Raw genomic sequence first — 21,133 nt, forward strand, 5'->3', positions numbered from 1 at the left:
TGACATTCTCTAACAAAAAAATTCTAAATTTAATGGGAAATGATTGTTATTTTTACCTATTTCTATAACGTGTGACTATAGTGCAATGGACATTTACATCAATAAATACTTCTTTGCTGGGGGTTCACTGAAATATTTCTGTGTACTTTCAAAAATAATTTATCTTGTACTAAAATAATAGAATCTATAATTTGATTTGGAAAGATCATAATATATTAATGTATTGGAAATGTTTTTATATTTCATTTTTAATAATTGGAATTTATATTTGACCTTTCAAAATATGAAAGTCTAGGTGATATGTTGAGAAAGAGTAAAATTAAGATTTAGAGAAAAAGGAATTAAATTCTTATTTTGTGGAAAGATATAGTAAGCTCTATAAGGGAGGCAAGATTTAGGGGGGTGTACAGTGGAGAAGAGTCAAAATTAGTATTGAAGTTTAACTTGAGAGTCCATCAGAAGATAATTTATTAGATTCAAGTTAAAACAGGTATGTTTGCCTTTATAGCTCTGTTTCACTATTATTACAACCAAGAAAATTAACATTAATTCAGTAATAGCACCAAATATGCATTACCTTCATCCCAGATATATCCTTTATGCCTGGGGCGGGGGGGAGTGCGGGGGGGGGGGGGGGGGGATTGCTTTCCTTTTGAGCCAAGATCAAATCTAGGTTCACACATTGCCTTTGGCTGTTATGTCTTTTTTTCTTTTTTTCTCCACTGCATTTATTTATTAACATAAAAATTGTTAAAAAGAAAAGAATTCATTTTCAGATCTCCAATGGGTCTCATCCCTCCCTCTTGCCCACACAATTCCTGATCCATTTCCTCAGGGCCAGTTCAATACTGAGCCTGCTCACACCGTTTTTACAGAAAACAACCAGTGGCAGTGACCCAGGGACAGAGGTTGGGAGAGCGTGTCAGGATTGTTCAACTTCCACCCAAAGATAGGCCCAGGTGGAGAGCCACAAAATTCAAATGAAAGGGCTGGTGTCCTCACAATGACATAGTTTAAGTAAAATGGGCTATAGAGGAAATAGGGTAGGCACACCAGAGGCTTTAGAGTACATCTAATGGGCCTGTGTCAAACCCAGAAAAAGTGACACCGGAAGAATGGGGAGGCCAGGGAGGAAGTCTTGTGGAAAGTTTCCCAGTTCTCCCATGTTGGGAGGTGGGGAGAGCCTCGAGGGCACCAAGAGCCTCACTCATTTTGGGCAGAAACACTCTAGTGTGGGGAAGCCACAGAAATGCCACAGACACTGCACATTTACCAAGCACAACGATCACAGACCACAGCAGTGTCGGCCATGCTACTGATGGCAAAACTACGAAACCCAAAAGCAGGGAAAGTGGCCTTTCAGGAAGTGACTCTGTCCCAGTCATCCAGACTTGACCCCAGGTCAGAAAACATGAGGAGTTTCACAGAGCAGCTGCCAACATTGGGAGCAGGGGTTATCACATAAAAAAGACTTAAAACAAGCATCCAGAAGAAGGGAATAGAAGGAAACTGCTCCAGGGCTCAGGAATTGAGGGCAGTACTGGGGTCTGTGTGGATAGATGCACAAGAAACAGCACCAAATAAGTTTCCTGCTCAGCAGTCTGTTGGCAAGGGGAAAGAGGACCCAGGAGGCAGTTGAGGGAGCAAAGATGGGGTCCAGGAGGCTGGATCAGCAGAAATAGTGTACACCTCACCCCAGTGATGAAACACTGGACTCCATATGGGGGATGTGATGGACAGGGGTGGGTGTTACTGACTAAGGATGGTAACTGTCATAGTAGCTGTCACAGGGCCACAGGGAAATATATGGCTACTAGATCACAGAGGGCTCCCTCCTGCTGAGCTGGGAAGGCACAGTCTCCCAGAGGAGATCTGTTGAGGCCTGGTGGCAGAAGGCACAGAGGTCCTCATATCAACAGTGGCCGTCAGATTTGTCTTCTATATCCTGGGGTTCATCCTTAGGGTGAGGGAGGGGAGCAGATAATCTTGACAAGTGACCAGCTTGTGAGCCTTTGAGGATGTCTCTGTTCTTTGTGAAAGACTACCATGGTCTGGCTCAGTAAAAGGGCACTCAGCATTGACCTCCCACCAACCACACCATATGGGCCAGACCTGAGGCCTAAGCCTCCCCAAACTGGGCCTCTGTCCCGGGAGGAGGTGAGGGACTCAGCAGTGGTGGAATCATCAGTCCCCTTGATCTGAGGGAACCTCTGTGAAAAGAATCTGCATTCTTTTATTTCTGGCTCCTTTCACTCAACATCATGTTTGTGAGATTCATCCAGGTTGCCTGTAACAGGAGTTTGCTCGTTTTTATTGCAGTGTAGTATCCCATTCATTGCATGCACATGCAATAACTTACCATTCTACTAATGTTGGACATGTGGGTGGATTCCAGTTTGGGGCAGATTTGAGGTCATCAGGCTTTCCATTGGCCATGTGGGGAGGGCCTTCCCACAGGACTCGCATTATCTTTGTCCCCAGTCTCTTCCCGCTTGGGCATCTGGGGCTGCGACAGCAGTGGCTGCAGCTGATTCTTCTTTCGTTTCGGCATCGTGGTTGTGGCCTGCTATATCTCTTTACTCTCCCCTGTCTAAAACATCTTACTACCTTCCTTTGTTCTTCTTGACGTTGAATCCTTTGAAGAGCCCAGTTGTCCTAAAAAATGTCCCACATTTCAGATTCACTGTTTCTTCAATCCATGATTACATTAAAGTCAAACATTTCTAGCAGGAACATCAGAGAGGTGATGTTTTGACTGCCTTACATCAGGAGGCACTCAATGACATTGTCCCACTGTTGGCTATGGAAAGTATGGCCAATTAGTTAAGGTGCTAACCATCAGATTTCTCTGTTGCAGAAGTATAGCTACAGCTTTTTCTTTTTCCCCTATAGTTTTCTTGTTAAGAGTTTATTTAATTTTTATAGTACTTTTAGGTTCACAGTAAAATTGAGAGAAAAGTACAGATTTTCTGTATACCCCTGTCTCCACAAAGGCATAGCCTCTCCCATCAGCATTCCCCACTAGAGTGGAACATTGTTACAATTGATGAACCTTCATCAACACATCCTTATCAGAGTCCTTAGCTTACATTAGGATTCACTGTTAGTGACTGATGTATATTCCTGTGGATTTGAACAAATGTTTAATGATCAGAATCTACAATTATAGTATCATACAAAGTATTCTCCATGTCTTAAAAATTTTCTGTTTTGCCTATTCACTCCTTCCTCCCCCCTAAGTTTTGTTTGTTTTCTTAAATATTTTTTATGATTTTTAGAGAGAGAGGAAGGGCAAGGGAGACAGAGAAACATCAATGTGAGAGGAGAACATCATCGGCTGCCTCCTGCATGCCCCCCAACAGGCATCCAGCCTGCTATCCAGGCATGTGCCCTGACCTGAAATTGAACCAGCAACCTTTCAGTGGATGGGACGATGCCCAATCAACTGAGCCACAACGGCCAGGGCTTTTCCCAAATTTCTTAAAGATAAAATTTTATGTAACTCCTTGGCCATTAACTTATTTAAATTCCAGTGTTGATATTAAATGTGCATGTATTTTATAATAAATAATAAAATATCAACTATTAGAATTATATTTTTCTTGATAATTATTTTTGTAGTTGTTTATGAAATAAAGGGGAAAATGGTGGTCAATGGACAAAGAAGTAAGCAAGGAGACTTTTTCATCTACAATTTTTTTTTAGCCCTAGCTGGTTTGGCTTAGTGCAGTGGTTGGCAAACCGCAGCTCACAAGCCACATGCGGCTCTTTGGCCCCTTGAGTGTGGCTCTTCCACAAAATACCACCTGCGGGCGCGCACGTACAGTGCGATTGAAACTTCGTGGCCCATGCGCAGAAGTCGGTTTTCGGCCTAGGCGAGTATATTTTGAAGAAGTGGCGTTAGAACACTCAAGGGGCCAAAGAGCCGCATATGGCTCACGAGCCGTGGTTTGCCGACCACTGGCTTAGTGGATAGAGCATCAGCCTGCGGACTGAAGGGACCCGGGTTTGATTCTGGTCAGGGGCACATGCCTGGGTTGCAGGCTTGATCCCCAGTGGGGGCGGTGTGCAAGAGGCAGCCGATCAATGATTCTCAACATTGATGTTTCTATCTCTCCCTTTCCCTTCCTCTCTGAAATCAATAAAAAATATATTTAAACATTTTTTATATATTTAGGGGGATTCTTGGAATTTTAAGTTTTTCTAATTGTTTTTCCTGGGGTGGGATAACTCTTATAAATTATGATTATCTTCTTCATTATAGGTATTGTCAATATGGACTCGCCATATGGTTCTGTAACACCTTCTTCTACACATTTGGGAAACTTTGCCTCAAACCTTTCAGGAGGTCAGATGTATGGACCTGGGGCACCCCTTGGAGGAGCACCTGCAGCTGCTAACTTTAATAGACAACATTTTTCCCCACTTAGTTTGTTGACCCCAGGTTCATCAGCATCAAATGGTGAGTAATATACACTGTAATTTCCTAAGAAGATGTTTGTTGTTGTGTTTTTTTCTTTTCTTTGTCTTTAGAGAGAGGAGAAGGGAGAAACATCAATGAGAGAAACACTTATCAGCTGCCTTCTGCATGCCCCCTACTGGGGATCAAGCCCTGACCAGGAAGCAAACAAGCGACCTCTTAGTTCATGGGACAATGCTCAGTCACCTGAGCTACACTGGCCAGGGCAACATATATGCTTTCTTAAAAACAAAAGGATTTAAATTTTTAAAGTTCAGAATTTTTAACTTTTAAACCTTATCATAATTTTAATACTATACAAATGTAATTGGGCCCTGAATGGGTGACTCAGTTGGTCAGAGCGTCATCCTATACACCGAAAGGTTGCAGGTTTGATCCCACGTGGGGCACATACAGGAGGCAACCAATCAATGTTTCTCTCTCCCTTCCTTCCTCTCCCTCTAAAATCAATAAACATATCCTCAGGTGAGGATTTTTAAAAAATGTAATTTGTATTCATCTATGGGAGGAAAAATTTCAATAGAATTTCCACGTTTTTAAATTACTGAAATCAACCTTAGTTATATCAAACCTAGAATATTTTATTGACGTTTATAAGAGGGATCTGAGGGGGAAAAATATATCTTACTGTACCACCTATTGATTTACCTTAACTTTTCAGTTTTATTTGAGGATACAGCTACCAAGGAGAAAGATTTCTAACCTTAAAAGCATAAATAATGCCCTGGGCTGTATGTCTCAGTTGGTTAGAGCATTGTCCCGTGTACCAAAGGGTTGTGGGTTCAGTTCCAGTTAGGGCACATATCTAGGTTGCAGGTTCCATCCCTGATGGGAGGCAACCAATAGATGTTTCTCTCTTCCTCCCCCTTTCTCTCTTCCTAAAATCAATAACAAAGATACCCTTGGTTGAGGATTTTAAAAAATTTTTTAAGTATAAACATCGTATGTTTTTTGTCCACCGTTAAGTCTCATTTACTGTATTTAACAGCCCAACTGATTTCACATTATCACATGTGTATTTTTAATTGTAATCAAATTTTGGAGGCAGTAGTTAGATTTTCAAACTAAGGAAGATCTGTCATAAATAGGGAATTCAAGTCATATTAACAGAATTCTGTAGTAAGGTTATTGGGTTTTTGTGTTTGTGGTTTTTAATTTTCTGTATGTGAGAATAAAGACATCAAATTACTTTCTCCTTGAGGAAATTATAGTAAGAACAATTTTTTAAACTATGAATTTCTCCTGAGCGTTAGAACCCAGGTAAGAGAGCCTGGTTAATAGAATTAAAAAAAAAAAAAATTAACCCAGCTGGTGTGGTTCATTGAGCATCAACCCATGCACCACGAGGTCTTACATGTTTGTTCCCAATCAGGGCACATGGCCAGATTGCAGGCTCAATCCCCAGTAGGGGCATACAGGAGGCAGCTGATCGATGTTGATATTTCTCTTTCATCTATGTTTGTTTCTCTCTCCCTCTCCCTTCCTCACTCTCTAAACTGGATAAAAACATATTTTTAAAATATTAAATATTTAAGAGCATATCAAAGTACATTGCTGGCCCTGCCTGGGTTCCTCAGTTAGTTAGAGCGTTGTCCTAATATGCCAAGGTTTGAGGGTTCAATACCTGGTCAGGGCACATATAAGAATTAACCAATGAATGCATAAATAAGTGGAACAACAAATGGATATTTCTTTCTATTTCTCTCACTATCTCTATCTCTTTCTCCCTGTCGCTTCCTTTCCTCTCTAAAATCAGTCAATAAATAAAAAATTTAAAACGTGCATTGCCACTTAAAGCATGGAATTGTTAATTTACATGCTGTATAGTTTTTTTGTGTTTGTCAAATAATGAGGACTGTCACAAATAAAGAATATTGATTATCCTTGCACAGATGTCACTAAATGAGAATGGTTTAAGAAAGCATTCAAAGTGATTGTGATAGAAACATGCCAGAAATAATGTAAGAAGTATGAAAATAATGTACCAGTATAAGAAGAAAATAATGGACCCTTCATTCAAAAGACAAATGGATTTCAACAAACAGATCTTCAATTCTACTTAGGACAGTTGTTTTTTTTAGTAATATTCTGGATATGCAGCTCTAAAACTACATGAGATATAATGTAGGATTGAGAAATGAATAAATAAATATACTGATGAAAATGTGATCTAAGGTTCTCACTGTGAGAAGACAGAAGTGTGGAAATGGAGGAAGGCAAGCAAAACCATATCGAATTAGAGGATCAATGTGAATTCATGATTTTTCAGTTATATATGTATTGGATGGAATCATATAAAATTGTAATTTTCCCCCTAGCTCTGTCTACTGAAAGCAATGAATCAACAGCAGCAGTGAGCATACTTAGTGTCCAGATCTTTCTGTTAAATAATTTTTTTCCACTAAAAAAGGCTAGAGCTTCATGGAGAAATACCTAGGGCATAGAAAGTGTAAGGAGAGCTTTATAATGTAACAAAGTCTTATCATGTCAGAGAGTAATTAAATGCTCAGAATCATAGGGACATGTCAGAAGGAGACAAGAGACAGCTTGAAGGGGTCCCACTGGCCAAATTCAGGACAATTTGACCACCAAAATGAATAATGGCAGCTCATTGGATAAAGCAATCCATGAGTCCATAATGATTATACATAAAATTTTTATATATATATATATTTATATTTTATTAATTTTATTACAGAGTGGAAGAGAGAGGGATAGAGAGTTAGAAACATCGATGATAGAGAAACATCGATCAGCTGCCTTTTGCACACCCCCTACTGGGGATGTGCCCGCAACCAAGGTACATGCCCTTGACCAGAATCGAACCTGGGACCCTTCAGTCCGCAGGCCGACGCTCCATCCACTGAGCCAAACCGGTTTCGGCTATACATAAAATTTTAAAGTGCAGGAGAAGGGAACACTATTCCTTAGAATATAATAACGACTCATAAAAGTACAAGGAATTTATAGTCATCGTTTTGCAACTTTTAGAATGATTGATTCAGGCAAGACCCTCGCACTTTTACCTCTGATACTCAATTTTTAACTAATTTTCACTTTCCTTACCTAATATAAATCTAAATATTATTGCTTTTTAATGACTATTTAGTTTGTTTTGTCTGACCCCAACTCTTCTTTAGGCAGTTGGTTCACATGAAAAGAACCCCTTCTTGAGGCCCCACAACAGATTGGTGATGTCTAAGAGTCTCTGCATCCCAGATGGGCAGAGCTGAGTCCTTATCTCACTCACACTGCTAAAGTCTATCCTACCAACACTCAGCCAGTTCGTGCATTGATTACTAATCACTGGGTCTGGTCTGTGAGTTTCAGTCCTTGGCAAATTAGTCAATGGGCCATTTTGACGTTCAATCTTATAAAAATGTCAGATCAAAAAGCAATAAAAAAGCATTACAATTTTGAAAGGAAGAAACTAATTTTACATTCACTATGCATGTACATGTTGTATATAGTTGAAATAATATATTTACAAAACTTATTCTTGTATGTTTCACATTGGTATTTTCTATTCTGTTTTCTTTAACCTTTAAAAATTTTTATGCTAGTCATGACCAACCACATTCATCGCATGATCTACTATAGTTTAGTAAACACTGAATGAAGAAAACCAGTGTAATTTTCCTGCAGGAGCACTTTTTCAATTTGTAAGTCCTATTGCTCTTTCGATTTGAATTCAGAACTCTGTTGTCATTTCAAAGCTAAAGTGGATTTACCATGAAGCCAGTGAAGCTTAAGCTTCAGAGTACCTCATTTGCAAGGGGTCCTGACAAGGTCTTGTACTTAATTTTGTATTATTTTTCTGAAAAAGGTTCCCAAGATTGTATAAGGCCCCACAAAACTTCTAACACCTGTTTTTTCTCCAATATATATAAGCTGGCATATTTTAAAATAACATGGCTCTGAATTAGATTTTGCTGTTTTCTAATCAAAGAAATTATAAATTAGCCTCTTTTCATGGGAAGGAATATAGATCTACCCAAGGAATCTTAAGGAAAATGGTGTTTACTTTAAGGCTATACAGGTCCCTAGTTGGTTTGGCTAAGTGGATAGAGTGTTAGCCCTCATTCTGAAGGGTCCCAGGTTCGATTCCTGTTAAGGACGTCCACCTTGGTTGCAGGATAGATCCCTGGCCAGGTTAGGGCGCTTGCGGGAGGCAGCCAATGGATGTCTCTCTCTCACATTGATGTTTCTCTCTCTGTGTCTCTCTTCCCTCCCTTCCACTCTCTAAAAATCAATGGGAAAACATCCTGGGGAGGGGATTAACAATAACAACAAAAATAAGGCTATGCAGGGACATTGTCAGAACCATCAAGGGTTTGGGACAGCTATTCTCTCCATCTCTCTCTTTAGAGGATTTATGGTCTCTTACTCGTGTTGTTTCTTGTGAGTCTCCTTTGTTTACTCTCTTTATACCTATGCTTTTTAATAATCTCATCTTGTGTGTGGTTTTCAAAGATTCAGTTCATAATTAACCAGTTTTTCTCTGTTTATTAATAGCATCTTCCTGAATGAGAAATATGATTGGTTCAGCTCATATGTTCAAGTCAGGCCAGGTCAGTCATTGATTGCTGGCGAGCCTGAAATGGATCATTCTTTAGTCAGATGCTTGTCCTTAGTCCAGTAAACCTGCAGGGAGAAAGCAGAAAACAGTAATGTGCTAAAAACTATGATTAGTGTAGTGGCAGAATCTGTGAAAAGGGCAAATGTCTAAATGGGGCAGGTCAGCAGGCAAGCCTAGTTATTCTGTTTATTTAAACAGAATGTTAGGGAGTTGCTCTCATTTTGTTTTGCTTTTGTTTTTGGTAGGATAGAGGAAAGGAAAGAGAAATTAGATCATACATAGGAGTTAGGGCAGGTTCCTGGGAATGGGCCTCGGGGAAGGTAAGGTTCATTCATCCCTCCTTCTGACCATCCTTCCTGCCTGCTTCCTTTGACTGTGTCTTGGTTTTAATTGTTCTGAGTTCATTTTTCACAGGAATGTAATTATGCCCTTTCAATACATGGTATAAAAAACAATAAACAAAATTTTGTTTATCCCTGGTCTTTATACCATCTTGCATTCCTTATATATAATTGAATTTATTAGTCTTTTCTGGAGTCTTTCATTTTAATACTTTCCTGAGTTTTGTCATCTTGTTTCCAGTTTTACTAATTTAGAATTATGCTGTTAGTTCTTTTTTATTTTTTTTCTTATGGCTCACTTTGGAATTTTAGAGTAGTTTCTTTTTAATGTGCCTTTGGAATATTAGGACATAGCTTTCTTTCTGGCATGCTTTTGTTGTCTACAAGAACCCCTATCTTTTATTTCATATAATAGCTTTCTATGGAATTTGACTGATTTCTATTGTGTTTTGCAGTTTTAAATGAAATTAGTTTTCCTGAATTTATAGAGCAATATGTGGATCAGGATATGTTTTCTAGCTTAAAGGTGCCAGAATTCCCTCTTGTAGGGAAGTGTGCAAAAATATAGTCTTATACTTCATGTGCTGGCTTTGTTGTCCTTATCCACCCACCCTTACCCCTCTGCCCTGTTCTTGACTGGACGTTCTCTTTGCATCTGTTGTCCTTTCCTGCTCAGTTTGGAATCTGTTCCCAGAAGTTTCTTATCAGTATGGGGCTTTATCCTGGAAGGAAGCTTCAGCAGGTACTTTTGAGAGTTCATAGGGCTTATATTGCACCAGCTTTTTTAGACCTTATTGTGAATCCCTTGTAATCATCCACACATAAGCAGAACTCTCCCAGTTTCACCTATTCTCATATTGGCCTGCCCTGCTTTCCTTTTAGTTTCTTTGAATGTTTTGTGGTTCTCATATTGCTTCTTTCCACACAGATGCTGATACTACATAAATCTTACAGCTGTTGGTGATTTGTCCCCATTCACTTGTATCTTTGGATTCACTTTGGATACCTTGTCTGTTTTGTTTTATGTTACCCATGTTTTTTGTTTTGACTTTGCTAACTTAGTGGATTTTATTTTATGGGAGAGATCATCCTAGAATTCCCTCTTATACCATTATAATTTTAAGTTGAATTTTCAAATATTTATAATTGCTTTAAAAATACTTACCTGGATTTTCTTTTTCTTTTTTTAAAATATATTTTATTGATTTTTTACAGAGGGAAGGGAGAGGGATAGAGAGTTAGAAACATCGATGAGAGAGAAACATCGATCAGCTGCCTCCTGCAAACCCCCTATTGGGGATGTGCCCGCAACCAAGGTACATGCCCTTGACCGGAATCGAACCTGGGACCTTTCAGTCTGCAGGCCAACGCTCTATCCACTGAGCCAAACCAGTCAGGGCAAGGATTTTCTATTTTCTTGATTTGTTAAAAGTAAATGCTGTCAAGTAATGCTAGTAGATCCATGACCACACAAGGTATACTTCAACTTGTCATTAGAGGATAATATGGTTTACTTTTATAAATAATTAGAGGCCCGGTGCACAACATTTTTCTTGATTTACTTTTATAAATAACTAGAGGCCCAGTGCATGATTGAATCATGCACGTGTAGGGTCCCCTACACGCTTTCACTTTTCGCGGTGGAGCTGGGTGCCTGTCTGCTGGTGCACCAGGCCTTTTAGAAGCCTCCGGCTCAGCGGAGGCTTCTGAAAGGCCTGGTGCCAGAGCAGACAGGCACCCAGCTCCCCCACTTTTGATGGTCCGCGGCCGCTGAGGGGGGCTACCCTGCTGTTGAGAGGCGCAGGGGGCGGGAGTCCCGCCCCCTGCGCCTCTCAATGGCCGGATAGGCCACCCCGAGTCCTGCCCCCCAGCCTCCCGCCACCCAATCGTGGGCGAAGCGGAGTGATGGTAATTTACATGTTACTCTATTATTAGATAGGATTAGAGGCCCGGTGCACAACATTTGTGCACGGATAGGGTCTCTAGTCCTGGCTGGCGATCAGGGCCGATTGGGGCCTCTCTTCCCCAGCTGCTGGCTGCCGGCCGGGGCCTCCCTTCATTCTGCGCCACCCCCTGGTGGTCAGTGCTCGTCATAGGCAGGTGGTCAACTCCACAGTCTCCCAGGCTAACTCCTAAGGGGACACTTTGCATATTAGCCTTCTGTATATATAGATAAGCCTATCATGTTTCATGTGTTTGGTCCCCAATAATAACAATATCTGTATAATAAGGTATAATTTATGAAGTACTTTCACATTCACTGTTTTTAGTTAATAGTCACTATAACTCTTAGATAGGCGATCCTATCAACTTAACCAAAAAATAGACCTCTGCAAGCCTTAGTAAGATGGACTTGATCTTCACAGTATTTTCTAGTATGATTATAAACTATATATGAGAAGTCTTTTTTAAAACACATTCAGGCTAATCTTACTGAATTTTTCTTAGTCTTCCAAATTCCTGGGAAAGTGCTTCAGGAAATAGAAGCATTATGCTTTTGTGTCTCTCTGCATGAATGTAGAAAGAGAGATTTTTGCAAATTTATTAACTACCTGAATTCCTTTGGGTATAGACACATACACATACACACACACACTATACAGTAAAAGTTGGGTAGCTTTTTCTTGTTTTTTATTTTTTTAATTATAGTTTACAGTCAATGTTAATTTGTATTAGTTTCAGGTATACCACATAGTATTTTGATAGTTTATAAGCGTATTAAGATTCTGTGAAGTACTGATTTAAAGAAACTTACTTTTTTCTTCAGCTAGTTTTTCCAGACTTGCTAGATAACTGAGTCCTTTGTTTTTTATCATAATACTAGAGGCCCGGTGCACGAATTCATGCACCAGTGGGGTCCCTCGGCCTGGCCTCCGGGATCAGTCCAAAACCTGCTCTCTGACATACCCCAAGGGGTCCTGGATTGCGAGAGGGCACACGCCACGCCAAGGGACCCCACTGGTGCATGATCAGGGCTGGGGAGGGTCACAAGAGGTTGGCTAGCCGGGAGGGACCGCAGGAGGGCTCCAGACATATCTGGCCCATCTCACTCAGTCCCGATGGGCCAGACCCCAGCAGCAAGCTAACCTACCGGTCGGAGCATCTGCCCCCTGGTGGTCAGTGCACGTCATAGTGACCGGTCGACCAGTCAGCTGTCTGCCCCCTGGTGGTCAATGCACACCATAGTGAGCAGTTGAGTGGCCTTAGCATATCATTAGCATATTACGCTTTGATTGGTTGAATGGATGACCAGATGACCGGACACTTAGCATTATTAGGCTTTTATCATATAGGATACCAAGGGCCTTAGGTGATTTGGCTCAGTGGATAGCGTGTTGGCCTCTGGTCAAGGGCACATACCTGGGTTGCAGGCTCCTCCCCGGCCTGGGCCCTGGTCAGGCCTCTGCAGAAGGCAACCAATCAATGTGTTTCTCTCACATCGATATTTCTGTCTTTCCCTCCTCTCTCTTTCACTCTCTCTCAAAATCAATGGAAAAATATCCTCGGGATTGGGACTTGCCAATATAGGCATGATTTTCCCTACCTCCATTTTTAAAAATATTTAATCATTTTCTTCTCATTGCTCTGGTATATTTTACTCAATGTCAAGGATTAATTAATTTAAATATTAAGTAGTTTGATGGTTTATTACATGTGTAGTTGCAGCATTTACATCTTCACATTCAATTATCAAATAACTAAATGGAAAAATTGTGCACCAGGTGCACCACATTAAAAAAATGACTATAAAGTCATGGAACTTTAACCAAATTTTAACATGCATTACTTATTATTTAAACATTTTTCTCATATTTTATTTTTCTTCAGAATGCATATTTAAGGCATCTTTAGAATTTAAGATTTGGTTTTACAAAATTTCATGCTATATAGATGACATGTATACTATTTCAAAATATCTTTTCTCTAGATTCTCCTGCACAGTCAGTATCCTCCGGAGTTCGTGCACCTTCTCCTGCCCCATCATCAGTACCTTTAGGGTCAGAAAAGCCCAGCAACGTCTCTCAGGACAGAAAAGTTCCAGTCCCTATTGGGACTGAACGTTCTGCACGTATCAGGCAAACTGGAACTTCAGCTCCATCTGTTATTGGGAGTAATTTGTCCACATCAGTAGGGCATAGTGGCATCTGGTCTTTTGAAGGGATTGGTGGCAATCAAGGTATGATACGCTTTTCTGCTTACAGGAAATTAAGTAATCACTTTTATTTAACAGTTCAGAACACTTACTATTCCCATATTACCTCCTCCCATCAAATTTATCATTGCTTTTTGAAAATAGTCTAATGCAAGCATGTCAAACTCAAAGGCTAACACGGGCTAAATAAACAAGGTTTAAGTTTGTGTGGGCCGCAAAAAAACAAAAGCTTCAATTTTCATAGACACGTAGGTTTATTTCTATAGAGACATGCTGAATACAAAGGGCTGAAATAAATGAGTAATCGTTAACATAAAATAATAGAACATTTTAATAAAAATATTTTTTCTTGAACATTAACTTGCCAGACACTGAATAACTGCACAGATTAATAAGCGTAATGCAAATTAACCTATTTTTCTTGTTCTCTGAAAGCAAAATATTTCCTGTTGTGCACAGTAAAACAAGTCATAGTGACGTGGCAATTGGCTGCTAAAATATTTGCTGCTAGTATTAATGGAGAGAAATGGTGTGCCTGGGTGTTAAGGCGCGTAAGGAAAATGAATGCAACACAATTATAGTAATCAGTCATTAGCAAACGTTGTAGTTCGCTGTTAATAATTATGTATAACAGGATATTGTAAAAATTAAGTTATGAAAATTTTATTAAAACGTTTCTTATATACCATTACATTGGCTGGGCTGCAGAAATATTCGTTGTGGGCCGCATGTTTGACATGCTTGGTCTAATGTAAGCATATTCTTTTCTTCATTTCATATTAAAGAGATGTTAATATTCCCTTTGGGGTTCTTTAGCCTTTACCTTAGGTTGGCTTTTTTTTCTTTTGTAACACAAAGTGTTTAAGTTATTTTGTTAGAGTATTACATCACTACCTACAAACATAGAAATACTGCAGTAATTATATAAAAGTAGGTCATTATTCTGAAGGAATTCATAATTTAATGGAGTAAATACTAGAAATATATAAAACATTTTATTTTGCTGTCTTCTGATGTAACCAATTATTTTCTCCTGCCTCTTTGTTTTTCCCTCAGACAAAGTTGACTGGTGTAACCCTGGGATGGGAAATCCTATGATTCATAGGCCAATGTCTGATCCAGGAGTGTTTTCACAGCATCAAGCAATGGAGCGAGAGAGTACAGGAATTGTAACTCCTTCTGGCACATTCCATCAGCATGTTCCTGCAGGATACATGGACTTTCCTAAAGTTGGGGTAATGGTGATTTAAATAAACATTTTCATTATTTCCAGATGTTTTTCTTCTTAGTCTTATTTTACTTTCAAGAGGGGATAAGCATTTGTGGAATGATTCTGGGGCTTCGGCCTACAATTATAGGTCAAAATCTGGCTAAAATATAAATATTTATAAATCTTAATTTTTTTTCTCAATTCAGAGAAATGTTTTTTGACAAAATATTTTGGATATAATAGGCTTATGTATAATCTAATGCTAGAAGAAATCATTATTATGGAAAGTAATTTTTAGATTACCTAGATAACTTACACTTTTCCAAATTGAGGTGAAGTTTCAAATATTAATTTTTTTTAAATATATTTTTATTTATTTTAGAGAGGAAGGGAAAGGGAGAGAGAGAAGCATCAATGATGGGAGAGTATCGTTGATAGGCTGCATCCTGCTCATCCCCTACTGGGAATTGAGCAACCCGGGCATGTGCCCTTAACCAGAATTGAACCCAGGACTCTTCAGTCCACAGGCCTATTATGCTCTGTCCACTGAGCCAAACCAGCCAGGGCTCAAATATTAATTTTAAGTCTATTAATTATATTGGGGAAAGTGAGAAGTGACTTGAATGTGCATAATAATTGTTTTCCTCCTTTTTTAAGGGAATGCCTTTTTCTGTGTATGGGAATGCAATGATTCCTTCAGTAGCACCTATTCCTGATGGTGCTACAGGACCCATATTTAATGGCCCTCATGCTGCAGACCCCTCTTGGAACTCCCTAATAAAGATGGTTTCAAGCTCCACAGAAAATAATGGCCCTCAAACGGTAAGGCTGATCATTAAGTGAACATTTATGTATTAATGTGTATGAGTTGCTGGGACAAATAGGATATAGGTAAATCACGGTAGTGAGATATTATGGTGAATATGGGCAGTTAAGGAAATTTAATATAGCAGAGGGATGATGAAAATGGTACATAATTTGTGCTAAAATTATGAAAGGCATAAAGTATTTCATTGGGCAGTAGATGGTAATTAAAAGATTTTAAGTTGCAAAGTTTTATAATTTTATAGATCAAAATTTACTACTGTTATGAAAAGGGCCATATAGAGGTTATTGAGAGAATCATAAATGTCAAAACTATGTATAATTATAACAAATTCATAGATACATTGTATATTCTAGTGTTGATGTTTTTTTTTGTGTGTGTGTGTGTATGTTTAATATCTTTGACTCATTTTCCTTCTACAGTCATAAATCTATGTATCCAGGTAATGGTTTTAAAAAAATGATGATGAAATAAATAAATAAATAAATGATGATGATGATGATGATGGATCCTCTTTGAGGGATAAGAGGAGAGGCAAGGAAATAATTGGTAAAAGTGGTTTATCATTGTTTTTCTTCACTGTTTTCAAGTATGTTGCAAGTTAAATGAGATTTAGCTATTTTAGTCCATAGCTAGAGTTTTATTTTAGTCAACTATATGTTAAATACACATTTAATAAAATGCATGTTCTTTATTCATAGGTGTGGACTGGACCCTGGGCACCTCACATGAACAGTGTGCATATGAACCAGCTTGGCTGATAAGGATCAGCTTGTTAGCCTGCAGATTCCTTTTCATACAGAGGAAATCACAAGTGGCCGGAAAACTATTTTTATGCTCCCAAATCATTCTACTGATGTGCTTGACTGAAGTGTGTAGGCTTTTTGCAGAAGAACTTACTAACTGACCTATTTTCTGTGAACATTTGTGACTGCCCATTCCCCATCATCATCTGTTTTACCTTAGTTAGCATTTTTCTTATCATTTTTCTTTTTTGCTCTCCCTCTTCCCCTTTGGACATAACTTTCTGTTGAAGCTGTTCTTTGGCTGGTTGGTATTAGTACTGTAAACTGCTTCTGAGCAAACACGGAAATTTAGCAAAATTATGTAAACTTGATCCTGAAGTTTTAGAATGGCAAATAAATGTACAATTGTTTACATAACAGAAAAGGCTAAGCAGAAAGTAAATTTCAATATGTCAGTATAGAGGCTCTACTTTATGTAGACTTAAATTAATGTGAGATATGTACCTTCATATTCAGAAATCTGGATGTTTCCTTCATACATTAAACTATTAATAAGCATAACTTTTCTGCTTGTGTAATTTAAGTATAGAGTAAAACAATGGGCATTATCAGTGGATGTTTCCCAACATTGGCTTTTTAAATATCCATATTGCTCTTGAATTTGTTTGCAGCAAAGCACGTATAGAAGAAATTTATCACTTTTCTATGTCTTTTTATTGCCTTGCCACACTTAACTAATGCACACTTCACTCTTTCTTCTCTCTTCACCTTTATCACTAACACCAGTAAAATTCTCTTACTGCTCATGAGATAATTTGTAAACATTTTTAATGTAATGGCTGCTACAGAGACATGGAGCACCTTCATCATCACCTGTGGTTTCTGCTAACCATAAAATGTTTATTAGCCTTTCTGAGAATTTAAAAGCCACCACTGGTTCCCAGTCAGCATATACAAGCTCTTAATGTACTGTTTATTATTAAACAATTCAGTGTACTATTTTATATTGGATAATATTGATTCTTAACACTGGCTTTCCTGGTCATCCAGAGTCAACATAAAATTCCAATTTTCAGTAATATAGGGGAAAGTATTTTCCCCCCAATTTTAAAGGCTTCTTGTTCTCTACACTTGTGTATTATCAGTGAAAAGGATCAACAGCTAACTTGGGGCAAGTAATTAAAGAAATTCTGCACTTGTCATGAAGACAATTTATGGTAGATGTGAATATACAGATTATAAAATAAAGTCTTCTTTTAACCTGTTTATATAGGATACAGGGCCACACTAAACTATTCAGTGGAATTTATTCCATTCACTTGAAACAATAAACAATAACGTATCCAAGAAGAATGTGTCCTACCCTGTCTCATATGGAAAAATAAATTTGTATGGTTGAAATGTAAAAGAAGGTAATCATAAAAGTCAAGTAATGTATGTATCAATCTGTTTGTTTGTTTTTTTAATTAGACAAATTCCACAACAAACAAACTAAAATTCAGATAAATCACCAGCATTGACAATATTAATAATGGTTCCTTGGCTCTTCAAGTAAATGAAAAACATTTTTTTTAACCTCTGGCATGAATAAAGAATAAAAAATTTCTCAAACATATCTTGAGGTCTGTAAACAAACATACTTTTATTTTATAATTTAGGGGGTGGTCTTAAAATAGCTAAATTTGTTTTTATATCTGACTGATTGATGACCAAATTTAAAGGAAAGACTAAATACGACCCTACAAATAAATTCAGCTATGAAATAAAATTGTAGCACTTTACTAAGAAAGGGATATAATGCTGTTTAATAGAATGTTTTATATATGACTTTTGGCCCTACCCTATAATTTTTGGTTAATTTCTTTCCTGTATTAACTAGGGTTATTTTCCAATTAAAATTACCCTGCTAGGTAACAGATACCACGCCATATTTATTACAACACATGAGTGCTATTGATTCACAAAACTGAATTTCTTAAAATTCAGGATCTTACTGAAAAAGAAGAGAAAAAGTCTTATATTTTCTTAAGTTTCAAGCTCTGGTATGGGGATATAGATTGGGATGCACCATATTTAATTTTGGAGATTGAGCTTATTATATACAATAACATGCTTTTAGAAGCCTGTATTAGACACATTTTTCAAATACATTTTTTTAAATCTCAGATGTAATGCAGTGCATTTTTATTTGAACGTTACAAAGCATTATCTTTTGGGACCATTCAGGTCTTTCCCCCCCTTTTGAAAGTATGTGGTATTGGTAATTGCAGATGATCCAATGTACTTCTTTTCTCTAATTCTTTTAAGAAGTGACTTAAGTCCTGGCTAGCATGGCTCAGTGGTTAGAACATGGGCCCCTTGCACCAAAGGGAGAAGGGTCTTAGGTCAAGGGCATGTACCTGGACTGTAGGTTCTATCCCCTGCCCCAGTCGGGGCGCCTTTGGCAGGCAACCAATCGATGTGTGTCTCTCACAGTTACTTAATTCTTGGAAGTAACACTTAAGTTAGTTTAGACCTTATATCCCAAAATAGTTAATATTGTAGTTGTTTTGTAAACTGTTTATAGTAACCATTTTACTTTAGAAATGATTTTGTTTACCTGTGCCAATAGAATACCCACTTCATGCCTCTCAAACATATTTCACAATGCTTAAGTCACAATACTCAACATATTCACAAAAATTCATTTTGGTATCTATTTGAAAAATTATTTTCCCTTTCTGTTTCTCATTACTGTAAAGTTAACCTTTTAAACTCGGATGTCGAGTGTGACTCGACACGGTTAGCATTAGAATAAAGGAATCGAGAAAAAAGCAAGCGAGTGCAAAGGGTTAAATCCTTTTATTGCTAATTGAAAAGGACTTATAGTCATTTATCCTCTTAGGGGGTAAAAAAGGAAACTGGAGATAGTTTACTAAATGAGCCTGCCTTGTTCTTTATGAAAATACCATTCCATCTTTTTTTTATTCAAATGACCCTAAATACACATTTCATAAAAATTATTTTGCAACCTACATTATTTACTTTATTAAAACAATATAAAGTGTTAGACTAAACAGGGAAACTTAAAATCACAAAATCTCTTTAAGATCCTTTGATTTTTTTCAATCTATTTTCATTTTGTTATTTTTCAGAAACATTCCCGCAGATCTGGCATTACAGAACAGAACATTTAAAGCATGCCAAAACTTCCAGAAAGAAACTCACTACACACTGATTCATTTGCCTGTCACATAACCATTATTGCTTGTCTCATTTTCGGATCTTATAAGTGTATTTCTAATAGCACATGATCTCACTCATCTAGGGGAAATAATGAACAACATAGACTGATGAACAAGAACAGACCCAGAAACAAGGAGGCATGGATCAGACTGTCGGGCCTCTGGGGGAGGGTAGGGAAGGGTGGGGGTAAAGGGGGAGATCAACCAAAGGACTTGTGTGCAGGCATATGAGCCTAACCGGCGGTTAAGGACAACAGGGGGGTGGGATGGGAATGGGGGGACGAGGACAAATATATACCTTAATAAAGAAATTAAAATTTAAAAAAAAATAAAAAATAAAGCATGCCAAAACTTAAAATAGCAATTTTTAAAATAAAAATTAGTTTGAAATGATTAAAATATCAAAGGAAAACTAATTCATTGTTTTCTTTTTAATTTTTAAAGTTGATTTTAGAGGAAGGGAGAGGGATAGAGAGAAACATCGATGAGAGAGAAACATCCATAAGCTGCCTCCTGCAGGCCTCCTAGTGGGGACTGAACTCCACCCAACAATCTGGGTATGCATGTCAGGGAATTCTAACAATGAGCTTCTGTTTCATGGGTCGACACTCAACCACTGATCTACACCTGGTCATTGTCTTAATTTATTGTTTTAAGTCACTACATGCAGTCAGTATTCTATTAACCAGAGTAAGTGAACCTGTCCAGATTTTTCTTTAATATTAATGTTTGGTATACTTATGTTATTTTATTTTTTTAATATATTTTATTGATTTTTTACAGAGAGGAAAGGAGAGGGATAGAGAGCTAGAAACATCATGAGAGAGAAACATCGATGAGAGAGAACATCGACCAGCTGCCTCCTGCACAGCCCCCACCGGGGATGTGCCCGCAACCAATGTACATGCCCTTAAACCGGAATCTTACCTGGGACCCTTCAGTCCGCAGACCGACGCTCTATCCACTAAGCCAAACCGGTTTCGGCTTATGTTACACTCTATAAATTCTGGATTCTCCTGAGTCTCTGGAAATATACATCCCATTGATAAATGCTTAAGTCACAATACTCAAGGAGCTAGTGTTACTGAGAATTAACTGGTGTTAATTCCAGGTGACTGGAATTTAGCATGACAGCATCATTAAGTACTTTAATATAACCTATGTTACCTATATTACACACCTTGATGGATGGCAAAAATACCATCACTTGTATGTGGGTAAGTGAATATAGAGAAAACTGGGCCTCTGTGGCTTTGACAAGAGGAAGAATTCCTTCATAATGTGACAGTTGGAATACAGGACTAATGTAAGAGGTTTCATATTATTGCTTTTAAATGAATTCACACTTCTGAAAGGTAAAAGCCAATTTTGCATGCTTAAATGCTTACAAACTAATCATGAGCAAGATTATACAAGAAGATTTTGTTTTCAGTAAAGAGAAAGAAGCTAACTACATTAGGCAGTTTTGGTTTTGCAAAGTAAGGCCTTAAAGAAATAAAGAAAAACCTAAATCTGATCCCAGAGATCACTTTAACAATTGCTCATGAAAATAACTTTTAAAGTTTCTTTTGTCA

At 38.1% G+C, this 21,133-nt stretch overlaps 1 protein-coding gene and 1 pseudogene across 5 annotated transcripts in view; one reads left to right on the top strand and one right to left on the bottom strand.

Annotated features, from left to right (window-relative positions):
- ANKRD17 (ankyrin repeat domain 17) overlaps positions 1–17,339 on the top strand; it is a 165,413-nt gene extending 148,074 nt beyond the window's left edge. For all 5 annotated transcript variants that reach the window (XM_054728424.1, XM_028133901.2, XM_008157463.3 and 2 more), the window contains 5 exons: positions 4,265–4,462; positions 13,329–13,577; positions 14,610–14,788; positions 15,421–15,585; positions 16,291–17,339. In XM_054728424.1, coding sequence (XP_054584399.1) covers positions 4,265–4,462; positions 13,329–13,577; positions 14,610–14,788; positions 15,421–15,585; positions 16,291–16,350 — 851 coding nt within the window. In that variant the 3' untranslated portion in view covers positions 16,351–17,339. The remainder of the gene's footprint in view (positions 1–4,264; positions 4,463–13,328; positions 13,578–14,609; positions 14,789–15,420; positions 15,586–16,290) is intronic.
- Positions 1,913–2,609, bottom strand: LOC129151017 (proline-rich protein 3-like; annotated as a pseudogene).
- Positions 17,340–21,133: the final 3,794 nt, after the last annotated feature.

This window comes from Eptesicus fuscus, chromosome 2 (assembly GCF_027574615.1).
Source record: "Eptesicus fuscus isolate TK198812 chromosome 2, DD_ASM_mEF_20220401, whole genome shotgun sequence".
Taxonomy (NCBI): domain Eukaryota; kingdom Metazoa; phylum Chordata; class Mammalia; order Chiroptera; family Vespertilionidae; genus Eptesicus; species Eptesicus fuscus.